The sequence below is a fragment of the Barbatula barbatula genome (assembly GCF_947034865.1).
Source record: "Barbatula barbatula genome assembly, chromosome: 17".
NCBI classification, from domain to species: domain Eukaryota; kingdom Metazoa; phylum Chordata; class Actinopteri; order Cypriniformes; family Nemacheilidae; genus Barbatula; species Barbatula barbatula.
In genome coordinates this window covers 15,994,511-16,010,491 of record NC_136780.1, presented here as the reverse complement: position 1 = coordinate 16,010,491, position 15,981 = coordinate 15,994,511, and the positions used below count along the sequence as shown (strand labels likewise).

General features: G+C 40.1%; 1 protein-coding gene across 2 annotated transcripts in view; it reads left to right on the top strand.

Annotated features, from left to right (window-relative positions):
* frmd4bb (FERM domain containing 4Bb) overlaps positions 1-15,981 on the top strand; it is a 45,551-nt gene that overhangs the window by 28,335 nt on the left and 1,235 nt on the right. The window contains exons 11-23 of one of the 2 annotated variants that reach the window (XM_079477956.1): positions 1,398-1,484; positions 3,669-3,745; positions 4,575-4,713; positions 5,314-5,452; positions 5,705-5,838; positions 6,240-6,356; positions 8,102-8,330; positions 8,649-8,705; positions 9,117-9,258; positions 9,893-10,057; positions 10,137-10,912; positions 13,892-14,024; positions 14,338-14,433. In XM_079477956.1, coding sequence (XP_079334082.1) covers positions 1,398-1,484; positions 3,669-3,745; positions 4,575-4,713; positions 5,314-5,452; positions 5,705-5,838; positions 6,240-6,356; positions 8,102-8,330; positions 8,649-8,705; positions 9,117-9,258; positions 9,893-10,057; positions 10,137-10,912; positions 13,892-14,024; positions 14,338-14,416 — 2,274 coding nt within the window. In that variant the 3' untranslated portion in view covers positions 14,417-14,433. Of the gene's footprint in view, positions 1-1,397; positions 1,485-3,668; positions 3,746-4,574; positions 4,714-5,313; positions 5,453-5,704; positions 5,839-6,239; positions 6,357-8,101; positions 8,331-8,648; positions 8,706-9,116; positions 9,259-9,892; positions 10,058-10,136; positions 10,913-13,891; positions 14,025-14,334; positions 14,434-15,981 lie in introns of both variants that reach the window. The other variant, XM_079477955.1, reaches the window with a different exon arrangement.

Below are 15,981 nucleotides of genomic sequence, written 5' to 3'. Positions count from 1 at the left end.
CTCCACGCGGGGAACGTCAACATAGACTTTAGCCGCCCCACCAACCAGGGAAGTCACAGCCACAGAGCCCTCCAGCCTGAAACGCGCCAAAAGGAGCGCATTCCAGGACTTGGCGAGCTCGTCATGCACCTCCGGGAAAAATGGTAACGGAGCGGGGCGTGGCTTTTGACCACGCCCCCGAAACCGCGCATCTAGCCGCGAGCGTTCCGGCGAGGATGTTGTTACACCCTGCAACCCGATGCACGCGGCTGCCCGGGAAAGCATGGCCGACATCTTAGCCCGAGTCTCCTCCGGAGCTCTCTTCCGCATCCGATGCCAGCAGGCAGCTGTCCGACGCAGCGACACAGATAGCGTCATCATCCGTGTGCGAAGTCTTACCACTATGAGACGGCCGTCTGCCGCTCGTAGGGGACGAACCAGGTGAGCGTGAAGAGGTATAGATGGTCCGCGAGCGTGAAGCTGACGGAGCGACATCTATCGCGTCCCTAAATCACCCCCGCCGCTCGCCAAAGCGGTCAACCTCGCCGAAACGGCAGCTGAACACGCCTGGGAAACAGACGGGGTGGTGGCAGCGCTCGAAAGAACGTAGCCAACCGTGACCGCAACACCCTGATTGCTATGTCCGCACACACGGGACATTGCACCAGTGAAAACCTGCCTCAGCATGCTTGAGCCCCAAGCAAGTGACACAGGAATCATGGCCGTCAGACTCCGGGATGAGTCTGTCGCACCCAAGGATACAGCTACGAAACATGCTCGTAGCCGGAGGGACTTACCTCTTAAGGTCTGTAGCCTTCTGCCGAAACGCCCAGGGGAAGTCCACCGAAAGGAGAAGTCCGCTGCTCCGCGTCATAAATCCAGCAGGTTTTTCTCGAAGTCGAGTATCGCGTGTAGCATCAGCAAACACACAGGTTCCGAAGAACAAAGGATGAGTGAATGACCGCCGCCATCTTCCTTTATACCCGTATGCACGGGGCGGAGACTGGCGTGCGCGTGCCATTCGCCAAGCCCATTGGCGTTTTATTAATTAATTATCTCGGAGAAGGTAGGTTCTCAAGATCAAACCCCAGTCAGTCTCTCACAACGTCGAGAGACCGACTGAAGGGGAACAAGTGATACTACCCACAATACCTGACCCAACCTATAACTCATTATTAAAGTTTACCATTGCGTATCAGGGTAAAGTAAGAAGACACTTTTTAACAAGTTTCTTATTCTTTTTTTTAAGAATGCAGTTTTAAGTGATATTCTGTAGCGCTGTTGAAAGGCTGTATTAACCAATCAGAGATATTAGTTTTATTATGATATACACTGTATGGACTAAATCTTTATGCAAAGATTGTTTATATTTTTGATTATACCACTAAACCTAAAGTGAACACTTTCTTGTCTACTAGGATAAGCAAGGCATTCCGTGGTGGCTTGGCATCAGCTATAAAGGCATAGGACAATATGACCATCAGGACAAAGTGAAGCCTCGAAAGGTACGTTGTAGTTTTAACCTCTTGGCACTGTACAAATATTGGCCGTCTAACCTGAATCTTCAGTCTTCGCATCATAGAGCTCAGTATCCTCAGTGGCTTCTGTCGGATCTTGCTTTCACAATTCATTTGCACTTGAGTTCATTAGAAGGAAGAGGAATGTAGTGTGACCTATACATTTACATTTAGGCATTAAGCAGACGCTTTTATCCAAAGCGACTTATTTAGAGTTCAGGGAGCAATAGGCGATGTGCCATACAAGAGCAATAGTACGATAGGTGCTAATACAAAGTTATGCAAAATATACTACATCTACAGTGCATCTTTATCCAGAAGCTATAGATCCCAGCGATATAGAACCGAGATGCTATATTGAGCGAGCGCTGTCTGTACAGGATGTTTGGGTGAAGTGTTATGCAACAGCGATATGAGATCTGTGATGAAACAGGCAGCTTCTGTACACACAGCGATCTCATGACTCATCAAGACCGGCCCAGAGACGACCTGACACTGCTGCACAACGACAACACAAACAAACAAAACACAAATATGCTGTCAGTATGAATGTCATTTTAAAAACAAAATACATGTCAAAAAAATTATATGTTTTGCAATTAACAAATATGTCACATTTCGTAAATGATTAATATTGGAAATAAAGTTGAAAATGTTGCAGGCCAGATGCAAACCTGCATCATGTGCGCCAGCAGCACATATTTATGTAACAGATATAAAATTTTATATTACACATTAATCATAATCATATTAATAATCTCAGTTAAGATAATCATTCAGGAATCTATGCCGATATGTTCGGCCCGCTTTGTCAGGACATGTGCAACAGTGACCCACCCTATAAGTGAAAGTGAGCCACCCTGGGCTTCCGTGTAGCTTCACATGCGTGCTTTCCTAAAGCTTAAAGAAACACAGAAGGGAGGGAGATGCTTAAGACCTGTGAGGAGTTGCATTGGTATTTGAGTGAGGTCATAAGCAGCGAGGCTTGGCCAGTACTGTGTGCATGAAACTTTGTGGAAACCTGAAGAGACAAGTCAGAAACAGCGAGTAGACGATAACATTATGTACCTCAGGATTTGATTACCTACAGGATTTAACCTCCTCAACTACCGGTAAGAAGCTTTAAGAGCAATATAATTCGATCTCACACAGGAGGTTTCCAAAGTTAAAACTTGAGAATGTCAAGGGTAACACGCAGGTTTTTGCCGAAATGCTACGTTTAATGTTGGAGGAGAAAATGTGTGTTGTAATTTTGTGAAATATGAGCACTTTAGCACCTATTCATATATTATTTCTATGGAGTGAATCAAAAATGATGTTGTTGCATTGAAATCAGTAGATTGACGGACGTAGTCCTTATAAACTGTTATGAAATGAAGAAAATTGTTAGAAAATTACTTAAATTTTACTATGTACAGTTTGCATTTTAAGTGTGTGAGCCCTTTAAATTCTAATGGCTTGTTCATCAGCTGGAAAAAAGCTCTTAATCCCAACAATATTTTTAACTGTATAATTATTGTTATGCTTGTGGTGTGGACCTTGCCATTCTACTAAATCAAAAAAAATCTTTATAGTTATTGTTATCATCATTGATGTAAATGGACTTTTACTCGAGCGGATTTTTACATTCTTTAAAGTCCCCCTGAACGGGAAGTTGCGATCGTTTTTACTTGTGCACGTTGACGCATTTCCGAGTGAAATGGAATTTTGAATAAGAAAAAAAGAGTGGGCATGACTTTAGTCTTTCTCTGCAATTTGATTGGATGTGTGAAATCAGCCGTTGCATTTTGAAATGGAACTGGCAGCAGGCTGATAGTTGAAGGGGAGGAGTTACAGATGCTCCGCCCAAGCCGTCTAACATTCGTCATCTAAGATGGATAGTCATTACAACACGGAAGTGCATTTCAGATTTTAACTAAAGATTATGAGGACACATGAATTTGAAAAAGAGGAGGACCCACAATGATGAACTATTTACAATAAACGCAAAAATATTTCATGAAAAAAAATAATAATAATTGGGACTGTGATTGTGTAGTGGTTGGCACACCCGGTTGAGATGATTCAGTGAGGTGTAGTTAGAGAACATCAGATGATGACTGACAGAACACTGTGAGCTGTACAGAGCTGCTGGAACGGACTGATACGTGTTTTCTTCTTTTCATTCATTAGCTCTTTCAGTGGAAGCAGTTGGAGAACTTGTACTTCAGGGAGAAGAAGTTTGCCGTGGAGGTCAATGATCCTCACAGGTGAGACGCTGAGATGTTCGACACTGATCTTGGATGAGTGTGAAATTATCGTGTACTGTATATTGGATTGAATACAATAATAAATAAATTGCACTGTACAGTTACTGTGTGATAGGTGTCAAAAGTAATATGTTCGTAATTTAGCAATTAAAAGTTTGGACACAGATGAATTCTTTTTTAATTATGATGACATCATTTTAAATGACCCAAAGCTCTTCTGGAGCACAGGCCCTGTGACTAAAGAGATTGGAGCTTTAGAGATCTAAATCAAATTTAAATGTGCCTATTTGAAGCTCTTTTTTTTCTAAGATTTTTTTAAAGGTCCAGTGTGTAGTTTTTTGCTGGAAGTGTCAAGAGAAATGCAATAAACATGTTGTTTCTACAGTAGCCCCAAACGGAAAAAAACAGCTCTACCTCCTTCAGCAAAGAAGTGAAACCTTGACATCTTAGTCCTCTCTCGGCCACCGTAGTGCTTCGTAGGGGAGGCGTGGAGTGAGCCGTTGGTTGCAATGTGCAACCTCACCGCTAGATGCCGCTAAATGTATACACTGAACCTTTAACAGATGTGCCTGAACTGACGTTTTTCAATCCGATGCATTTGAAGAAGTGGTTTGAGAGTTGCCAAGCCACCTAATTTTAACATTTTCTGCTTTAGAAATAACCAATAAATCATTTATGTTATATCATAGCATGAATGACTTAAGACAATGTAATCAAGAATAAATGCTGTAGGTGTGTCGTAATGGTTGTGTTGACAAGATTATTAACGTCTTACGTAAATATCAGTAGTTTGTAACCTGTGACATGAAGAATATTTGTGTGTGTACAGGCGGACAGTGACTAAACGCACGTTTGGCCAGACGGGACTGGTAATCCACACATGGTATGCCAGTCACTCACTGATCAAAACCATCTGGGTCATGGCCATCAGTCAACATCAGTTCTACCTGAACAGAAAACAGAGCAAAGTAAGTCACAAAAAACACAGCATTTGTTTGTTCATTGGTATAGTTCGGTGAAACAAATACACTACACAGTAAGGGATTAAACTAAATTAAAATGAACGTTGCTGACATTACAATCGTTTCTAAACAATGGACCTTTCTTATTCATACTCATTCCATCCACGCCCGTTAACACTCATCGTCTGCTTAAATCAATGCAAAACACCCTGGTGGGTGTGTGTGTTTTATAAATATCACTGTCTTTTATCAAGCTATTTTAATATCTTAGTTGTTGGCGTGAAAAAAAACATTGATGAAACAATAACAAACACAAATAAGATGCCCATTATAATGAAGGCAATGCACATAAACACTTGACTTATTTCGACTTTAACTGCATTTGGAGGCAAACGACGCCTCAGTTAAGGTGCTCTGGACTTAACAGCATTCGTTCATGTTTTTACTTTCAAAAATAAAAAATCTCTCTTTAATAATGTTTTCATTACCACTTCATTTAACCTATATTAAGCTAGGCATGCATAACCCCTAAAACAAAAAGGGTCCACCCGGGCCCACCGCTGGCTACGCGTCTGATCAGAGTAACCTTAAGATTTGTCTGCTCAGGCCAAAATCACCACAGCCCGAAGTTTAGGAGATATCGCAGCTGACTTGACAGAGAACGGAGCGTCAAAGATGAACAAACTGAGTGCAGGAGTGAAGAATCAGCTCATCATGGCGAGTAACGGAAGTCTGGTTTCAACAGGTATACATCAGATCTTCTTTGCCCTCCGGAGAGTTTGTGTTTGATGGATGCTCTGAACCGCTTTATTTCGAAATGCGTCGACACACATTGACTGTTGCATTATTTATCAGATAATTGAGGAGCTGAAAAGACTTCTTTCTCTCTGACTTGTTTCTTATGCGTCTTTATTATCTGAGCAAACATGATATTTTCGTCATTTTATTCAGCGTTATTACACACCCACACATTGATCTCATTTTCATTATTTCATAGGTTCGGCTGACTCAGAAATGAACGACGACCAGAAAAAAGAGAAGCTCGCAGAGCTGAGAAAGAAAGAGAGAGAAATCCACGATGAGCTCAGCCAAAAGCTCACAGAGCTGAAGGAAATATGCCTGCGAGAGGCTGTAAGTGCTGGAATAGATTGTCTCGTAAATATTGTAGAATATACTAAATAATATGTATTATAAGTGAATATTAAGTTTTATCTCATGGCTTTCTGTAATACTTGTTTGTGATTGGTCAGGATTCTGTGGTCCAAAATATTTGAATATGAAGGCAGTAAAATGAGTGAATTAGCTGAATTAACGCAGTATCATTAAATAACCTAACATGACTGCCATAGAAATGAGCTTGCACAATATACATTAAAATAACAATATGAACTTATTTCGTCTCTATTTGCGCCTTCTTACAACGCATGCTTGAACCGCATCATTGATGTAGTTTTTGGATAGTTCACTTTAAATAATGTGACAAAATGTAGATTTTGGGATAAACGAACACTTTAATGATAATGTTTTATTAGGAGCTCACTGGAAAACTCCCACAAGAGTATCCTGTCAGCAAGGGCGAGACGCCTCCTCGTGTTCGGAAGAGAGTCGGGACGGCCTTCAAGCTGGACGACCTTTTTCCATATAATGAGGTCAGTTTTCATTCCCACAAACAGCAATGTCGCCAAGAAAAGGTCTGAATAATATATAAGACGCTGGAGGTTTGGGTTTATCAGTATGGGACTGTCCCGACCTGATCAAATGCCAACATGCTATTTTTAGCTTATGTTTGTCAATGTTTTGACTGATTGATCTTCAAGGGTTTGCTTTTCATCGTATATAAGATTTAGCGGTCATTACATTTGATCCGGTGGTCTATCATTTTTGGACAAGAGCTGATGTCCTGGAAAAAGAATTCTGCTCATTGATTGGTGGTTTCAACCACACATTTTTAAGTGATGTTCTCCCCTGTAACCTACAACGTTTGAGGATGAAGCTAGTGTGCAATGTTTAGCAGATGCTTAACGGAGGCTTAAAAACCCCCAAAAAATTCATTCGTTCCACTCTGAGCAGAATCTGTATTTTAACGTTTGTGTTATTGTGTTTCCACTGAAATATTTAGTTCCGGAAACGGTTAACTTACAACCAAAAAAAACGGTTTAGTTTAGCCTGTGGATTGTCGAAATACAAAGCCTAAAAATACATATTTTTACTTTGTCTTTAACTTTACGTTTTGAAAAGTTTTTACCTTACAGTAAAGCTACTAAACATACCTCCGTGCATTTGGTTGATGCTCCTCTGTGTTGTGGGGATTGTGTTTACAGATGTCTTGTGTAATAATTTGCCATCAAATCGCGGTCATTTCAAGGTGCGTTCATATTCACTTTTACGCTATTGTGTGAACATAAACAAAGGACATAGGGGGCTTTGTACAACCTGGTCACTTCATGCGTTCTCTGATCAACTTTAAGTCTTTTTATTGTCTCTGATTCTCTTTAAGTCTCCATTTACACTTTGCCTCATAAGCTAAACAGATATAAATCATATATTCTATTCCTGTGCAAAATGCAAAAACATTATTCAGTGTCACGTCTAAAAGAACACAGGAAAGCTCAGGTCGCACTGTTTTCTCCTACGTGCCGAAGTGATGCGCTCCTGTGGTGCTTATGATAATGAAAATGATAAACCGATTTCAAGCACAGAATTTCCCTCGCAGTAGCTATGGTATTAGATTTATTTATGCTATCATCCGTTCATCTTTGCTGAGCTTGAATGTCACATGAATGTCACGACACATGAGTGTCGCATCTGCTTTTCTCCCATTGTGAGCGAGATCGTCGTGCAAATATTTTTAAAACAACGAACTTGATCTGAGAAGCGCTATAGGAGGAGTTAATTGGTTGATATTTAAAGGAACATAATAAACTAACGTTGCTAACCAGTTAAATGCTATTACAAAGCTTTTCTGTTCAGAACGATTTAACTTGATTTAGTTTTTGTTCGCTTCGGGTAAAATTTTGTTTCTTTACGTTTTTTCCCTTGTTTTTTTAGCATGACAGGTCTCCAAACAGGTGTGAAGTGCACGGTGAAGATCTGGCATTAAATTGTATCATTACCATAATGCATGACTGTGTCATTACCGTAATGCACAATAGTATCCTTACCGTAATGTTTTGCAAAGTTTAGCAAATTTTATATAGCAAGTAGCGAACCATAATTCATGCCTGCTGTTACAAAACGATTATTGGTAGTTGGAAAAAAGGGAAAAGTTCTTCAGTATTTCTCGCTATAGTTTCTTTTTTTAATAGCAGAAAAATACTGCGCTCATCAAACCATTTTATGGTTTCGGAATACTGAACCGGAAAAATACCTCATGACTGATCATCTTTAATCCCAGGATCCATATCTCAGAAATCTGGAGAGCCGCTTTGCGCTGCAGAAGAAAATCGTGGAGGCGGCCAAGAAGCTGGCGGCTGAGCCTGACATCCCTAAATTAGCGAGGAAGAAGAGGAGGAGGAACTGTCTGGACGCCATGCAGAAACTGCAGGAGATTGAGGATGAAATGAACCAGTACAGACTGAAGAAAGGACAGAAACCAACACAAAGAGCCTCCTTGCTCATAGCAGGTACAGAAGATAAATCTATATTTATATTTGGTAGATGCTTATATCCAAAGCAACTTACAGTACATTTAAATCATATCCTAACATTATCTCTCAGTGAATTTTTCCCCATTCCTTCAGTATAAATATAGTGATGTAAAATGTTTCGGCCCAATTCATTTCTTTGGACAATTGGCATTTAAGGTTTTCTGTACTAATGTTTGACATATAGCTGAATCTCAGCCGTGATGATATTTGATATAACAGAGCCCTTGCTTGTGTGTTATTGTATCAATTAACGTGTTTTTTCTTGACAAAATATATTTAATTCTTCCTCCATAGATGGACTGGCTAAGTCAGAGTGCAGCTCTCTCTGTGACAGTCTTCAGCTCGATGACGGTAAAAATATCTCACAGCATTGCTCCCTGATGTAGAAATACCTCAGGTGTCATAAATATTGACACACACATCATTGATCAATTAACGGACAAAAACAAACATCGAGTTCATGTATTTCACCATCTTTTTAAATGAAGTTTATTTAACTAAGTTTGGGAGCAATACAACCCATCAGAGAAGTCTCCGACAGTTTTTGCAGCATCCCTCACTCTCTGCTGGTGTCTATCCCAGTTAAAGGGGAAGTACTCAGGGTTTCAGCTAAAACTCTGAATTTGGAGCCCTCCCCTTGGACAGCACGCCAAATTTGCTTCAGCTCATCTGATTACATGTTAATGCGAACTCTTGAAATGTAGATTTGATTATCGCCAGAAACTGGCACATAAACTATGACATTTTCTTCTCACTCTTTAGATGATGGCAGCCAGAGGCCACGTTCTCGCTCTGTCCAGTGTTCACCGTGTCTAAGTCCTCCTTTGTCTTCTTCTGGCTTGGAGTATGAACCAGATAGACGATCTCCAGCCAGCGACACACGGCATGACAGTTCTCATAACAGGTGGGAAACTTGTGGTGAACTTCTGGGGCCAAATTATTACATTTACGTTTACATTCTTTCATTTTGCAACTTATATATGAGGGAGCATTTAGCATTTTGTCATTACCGTAAGGCAAAAATGATGTGTTACGTACTTTATTAAAATATGTATATATGCCAGAATGTTATTATATAAAATATTTACATTTTATAACATTTAAAATCATTTTCATTGCTGTATTACGGTAATGAGAATGAGGTTCAGTATTGTGCATTATGGTATTACTGTGTTGCTGTAATGAGAATGTGCTTTTTTATAACACATCACAGAGTTGCGGTTATGAGAATGTGTTTTTTATTCCACATTAAAGTGTTGCGGTAATGATAATGTGTTTTTTGTATAACACATCCCAGTGTTGCTGTAATGAGAATGTGCTTTTGTATAACACATCACAGAGTTGCGGTAATGAGAATGTGTTTCTGTATAACTCATCACAGTGTTGCATTAATTAGAATTTGTTTTATTCCACATTAAAGTGTTGCGGTAATGATAATGTTTGTTTTTTTGTATTACACATCACAGTGTTGCAGTAATGAGAATGTGTTTTTATATTACTCTTGTATAATCATTCCTGCTCTTTCCGTATGACTTCAGATTAGATCACGAGCACCTAGGGCCTGGACATTATTACACTCCCCGTGAGGTGTTTTCTGCCCAAAGCAGCCCATGTAAAACCTTACCCAGAATGCCAAAGGCCCCCCACAGCTTACCTCAAACCCCTGTTATGCCCCGTAACGCATACAGCAGCAGCCAGCTCAGGTAACTCACCCAGCACTGACAACAATACATTTTAAAGAAATTATATGGCCAGTAAGATATGTCGATTGGTGCCCCACAGGTCAGAAGGTCACATCCATGGTTTCCGGCACCGCAGCGGCAGTTTGGAGTCTCAGTCTCAACTCCTCCACTCTCGCTGTTCAAAGTCGGTATTCCCACTGTCTCCATCCCGGCGAAGCAACAGCACCGAGGTGTTGGACGACTGCTCATCCTATTCCAGCATGGACTACTGTCCCCCATGTTCAGTCACGCCTCCATACCGCACACTGGACTCTCATTCCTATGATTACCGGTTCCACCGCAATACGGCAATCTACGGCAATACGGGCAGCATGCCTAACCTGGTCCCTCAAAACTCCAGCAGTTACGCCAATCAGCAGAATCACTACGGACCACATGCGTACTATGTGACAGGTTACCCCGGCTTCGATTATGAGCCCTGCTCCAACGGAGCTTACGTTTATGAGAGCGAACTCGAGGGTCACTATAACCTCAACCCCTCTTACCCGACACATGGCTACCATGGGCGTAGTCGGAACAGGCACTATGGAATGGAGGGGTCGGATAATTTGTCCCAGAACCCGTACGCTACTGTGAGGCCTCCTAGAGGGAGGCAGGGGCACCTGAATGAGGTTTTGACAAAGAACATGTACAAGGCTTTGGTGGCTGAACATCTAAAGGGATGGTACAACCGCAACGCCAGCCAGCACAGGGACCCGGGTGGATATCACCTGGTTTATACCTACAAATATGATCGAGGCTCTCAGCATAGCCTGGGTTACCAGACCCTGCCGGCACCCTTCAGCCACTCCAGCAGAACCAACTCATTCTCTTCAGGTACTAAACAGTTCTTCACACAACACAGCTCACTGACACAATGAATCCTATGGGGTGAAAAATGCCAGAAACGAGTTTAAGAATTTATGTTTTAGAAACTTGAATTGTGCATCTGTGATCATAAAGTGCAAAGTTATTGATTTGTTGTCCAATGCCAGAGCTATTCCCTGTTAGTTTCCTTGACTAGCTATTATAAGTAGGGTGTGCTAAAAATGAGTGACTCTCCTCATACAAAGGGAAATATATTTTCCTACAGTATATACAGGTGCTGATCATATAATTAGAATGTCATCCAAAAGTTCATTTATTTCACTAATTCCCATCAAAAGTGAAACGTGTATATTATATTCATTCATTACACACAGACTGATATATTTCAAATGTTTATTTCTTTTGATTTTGATGATTATAACTGATCCCAAATTCAGTATCTCAGAAAATTAGAATATTACTTAAGACCAATACAAAGAAAGGATTTTTTGAAATCTTGGCCAACTGAAAAGTATGAACATTAAAAGTATGAGCATGTACAGCACTCAATACTTATTTGGGGCTCCTTTTGCCTGAATTACTGCAGCTAAGCGGCGTAGCATTGAGTCGATCAGTCTGTGGTACTGCTCAGTTGTTATGAGAGCTGAGGTTGCTCCGATAGTGGCCTTCAGCTCTTCTCCATTGTTGGGTCTGGCCTATCACATCTTCCTCTTCACAACACCCCATAGTTTTTCTAGGTCAGGCGAGTTTGCATTAAGAACAGGGATACCATGGTCCTTAAAACAGGTAGTGGTTGCTTTGGCACTGCGTGTGCATGTGCCAAGTCCTGTTGGAAAATGAAATCTGCATCTCCATAAAGTTGGGCAGCAGCATGAAGCATGAAGTTCTCTAAAACTTCCTGGTATACGGCTTCGTTGACCTTGGACCTCAAAAAACAGTGGACCAACACCAGCAGATGACATGGCACCCCAAACCATCACTGACCATGGAAACTTTACACTGGACCTCAAGCAACTTGGATTGTGGGCCTCTCCTCTCTTCCTCCAGGCTCTGGGACCCTGATTTCCAAAGGAAACGCTAAATTTACTTTCATCAGAGAACAGCAGTCCAGTCCTTTTTGTCTTTAGCCCAGGTGAGACGCTTCTGACGCTGTCTGCGTTTCAAGAGTGGCTTGACACAAGGAATGCGACAGCTGAAAGGCATGTCTTGCATACGTCCTGCCCTCCTTGTGCAAGGTGTCAATGGTCGTCTTTTGGACAACTGTCAAGTCAGCAGTCTTCCCCATGATTGTGTAGCCTACAGAACTAGACTGAGAGACCATTAAAGGCTTTGCAGGTGTTTTGAGTTAATTAGCTGATTAGACACCATGTATAATATTCAAATTTTCTGAGATACTGACTTTGGGATTTTCCTTAGTTGTCAGTTATAATCATCAAAGTTAAAAGAAATAAACATTTGAAATATATCAGTCTGTGTGTAATGAATGAAAATAATATACAAGTTTCACTTTTTGAATGGAATTTGTGAAATAAATACATTTTTTGATGATATTCTTATTATATGACCAGCACCTGTATTTACCCTCAATATATTAAATCCAATATATGGAAATGTATTATTCAACATATTGCATTATATTTTTTACAGTATATTTCCATAAATGTTTGTTTTGTAAGGGACAAGCCACATCTGGAGACCATAATATCATGATTACCCCTATCAATCGCTTAACAACATCCTAGTAATGCACTCAAGAACCAATGGACCAATGCCCTGGCAAAGAAACTAGAATCTTCTAGGTTCTACCTGGACAAGCAGCCCTCCCGTTTCCCTATAAAGAATCATTCACATAGATCCAACGAAAACCAACAAATGGCGTCATTCTGAATTCTCATTTGGCGCGTTTCCACCGAATGATACCTTCAGGTTTAGTACGGCTCGGTACAGCTCTTTTCACTTCGGCTCAGTTTGCTTTTCCCCAGCAGTTTAGTACCGCTTTAAAGTGGGTGGGGAGTGTAAACTTATCGTCATGGTTGTGCAGCCTCTACTGCCGTAGCATCATTGTGAACGCGACAAGCACACACACAACACAGGCGTAATGGAGCATATCGATGAAGTATGGCAGCAAAACAAAATACTGCTAAAATACCAGAGAGTTTGGGAAATCTTAAAACAAAGAGCAGACAACGATCATTTGGTTTGCTCCACATTGCACAAGGGTAAGCTAATGTAGCAATTAGCATTGCGTTAAGGGTCTCAATCTCTATTTGTCTGTCACAAAGGGAAATGCAAATATGGCGTATTTAAATGCATATTCATGTGTTGCAAATCCAATGACGCTGGTAATGATTCTCTCTGCCCAATCAGTGATCTGCATGTAAACACGTCACATTTTGGTATTGGTACAGTACGCTTAGAACCTCAGCCGAGGTGGTACTAAAAACAAGTATCTGCTACCTAGGTACTGTACCCAGAGGAAATCCCCTTACAAGTGAGCTGTACCGCGCCGTACCCAACACACTCCAACAAGGGTTTCACACACGTTGGTTGGATCAGGATCAATTAGCCTTAAAGGGACAGTTACCGAAAAACCCAAGTCATGAATTACCCTCCTTTGTTCCAAACCTGTTTAAATGTATTTGTTTTGTTAAACACAAAGAAAGATATTTGGAAGAATTTTAGCGATTTCTGGGGCACCGTCGACTACCACAGTACAAACAGTTATTGTTTTTTTGTTTTCTATTGAACACAAAAGAAGATATTTTGAGGAATGTATGGAAGCAAACAGTTCATAAATAAAAACTTTCTTTGTGTTCACTAGAACAAAGGTTCAAACATCCAATGGTCTGGAACATCTTGAGGATGAGTAATTCGTGACAGAATTTTCATTTTTGGGTGAACTATCCCTTTAACATGTAAAAATCAATGATGTTTTTATCTGATTCATTTTTAGTTAACGTTTCTTAACCTCTCACGTCCCCTCACTAGTGTCATCTACTGCCAGCGGAGGGGGAAACTGGCAGAATAATTTAACCGTGGGCATGAATGACAGTGAATTGTCAGACGCTCCCTTAGGTGCTGGGGCTTACAGTCCATCGCACAGCCGCAGTCCAACACACAGGTGAGAAGTCACAAAAGAGGTCGAACTGTTTGGTTTTGAATTAAATGAAGTGTAAATGAACCTTCTTTAACGTACATTATGTTTAGCACTGCTTCAGTAGATATTGTATTGTACAGATAAGTAATGTTTTGTAAATATGACAATATTTTTTGTAGACCTTGTTATGCACCCTTATGGCCCTAAAAGGTGGCGTTTGTCTTTAGTTTTCGCCTGGAACACTCTCATACTGTGTGGTGTCTATCCAGAGTACATACTTGACATTCATGGATTTATAGTGCTTGTTAAAGTGTTTCTTTCCTCTTGTGTGTAGCAGGTTCCCAGCTGAATCACACACATCAGAGCCTGTAGAAGTGTTTGAGGCCGTGGCCAGCTGTTCTGACGCAGACCATTAAAGAGCACACGAGGACAGGTCGGCTATAAAACTGCCATATCTCATGACTGTCATTGTGTTAAGTTGCGTTTTATTGCCTTTCATTGACACGTTAGAGACTGCCACACACTGCCTTCATAACGTCCTAACTGAGGTTATATAATCATGCAACCTCAAGCAATTCTCAAAGAGGTCAAGTCAAGTCAGCTTTATTTATATAGTGCTTTGTAACAATTTTCATTGTTACAAAGCAGCTGTACAAGAAAACATTGACTATAAGTAAAACATAAAAGGTTATGGAAGTCAAAACACAGGTCAAATATCAGACACACAAATTCCTATATGCATTGTTAATTAAATAAGACTATCAAATTCTAGCAGCCCCCCCAGCCAGGCAAACAAACGGTGGCGAGGAACCCAAAACTCCATTGGAGGAGAAAAAAACCTCAGAGGGTAACCAGGCCTAACCAGGGGATTCTAGAACAGAGAGAGAGATTCGTGATTTCCACAAAATGACGTCCACATGTTATTATATAACAGTAATAATAACATCTTGCAATAATCCTTGACTCTGAATGGTCAGGCACTATATTCTGACAGATGCCCCAGGACACACATTTCCTACATAGCTGTGCCGGCCTTTTCCTTCTCGTGTAGTGCGAAAACTAAAATCCAGGAAAGTCAAATGATCTTGAGTTATTTGTTAATAAGATTCCACAGATAAACATTTTTTTTTAGGTCAAATCAATATTTGCAAGACCACTCCACGTGAGGGATCATCTATTATTTCTAATACATTTCATGCAAAAAATGGAATTCATTTCATACTTAGTTTTTCAGTACAAGATTCTAAAAATTTTAAAGGAAAGTGATATTAATATCTTATAACTCTGAAAAAAGAGATTAAGCCTTGTTTTCTGATTAAAAAAAGATTTTAAAAATACGTTTATGATTAGAACAACAAAAAAAGACCTGGTGCTTGAATAAAGTACTTGAACAAACGAAAGGTTAACAATTAAAGTGTGATATTTTTGCTTGTTTTCAGCATTCATTTTGAATATTTCTGGCGATTCATCTTTATTTTACGGCTTTGACAATTATTATTATTAATTGTTGACATTATTGTGATAATTATGCATGTGTATCTTAACACTTGTAGATACACTTGACATCCTTAAATTTTAATTTATTCAATGAAGAAAAAATGTTTTGTAAAAATGTGTAACATTATGTAAATAACTAGAACAATGCCTACAAACACGACCATAGTGACCAAGTGACTAGTTTCACTTCCAAAAGTGCACAATAATTACTGTGAATCTGAAAATATCTGAATTAATGACAAAAGCTGCAATTGGGGGATTATGGCATAATTATAATTCTGTTATTTATAATGTGCTTTAAATAAAAGAAAATAAAGAAAAAGAAATAGCTCAATATAACACGTACATGGTAACATTGCAATTTTTCTCGATATGTACAATGATGAAACTACTGAAATAAAGTAACAGGCCATTGCACATTGAGTCCGAAATTTCCTTCCGAAACGTTGTGTCAGTCACATTAACACACTGCCACTGTCAAAAA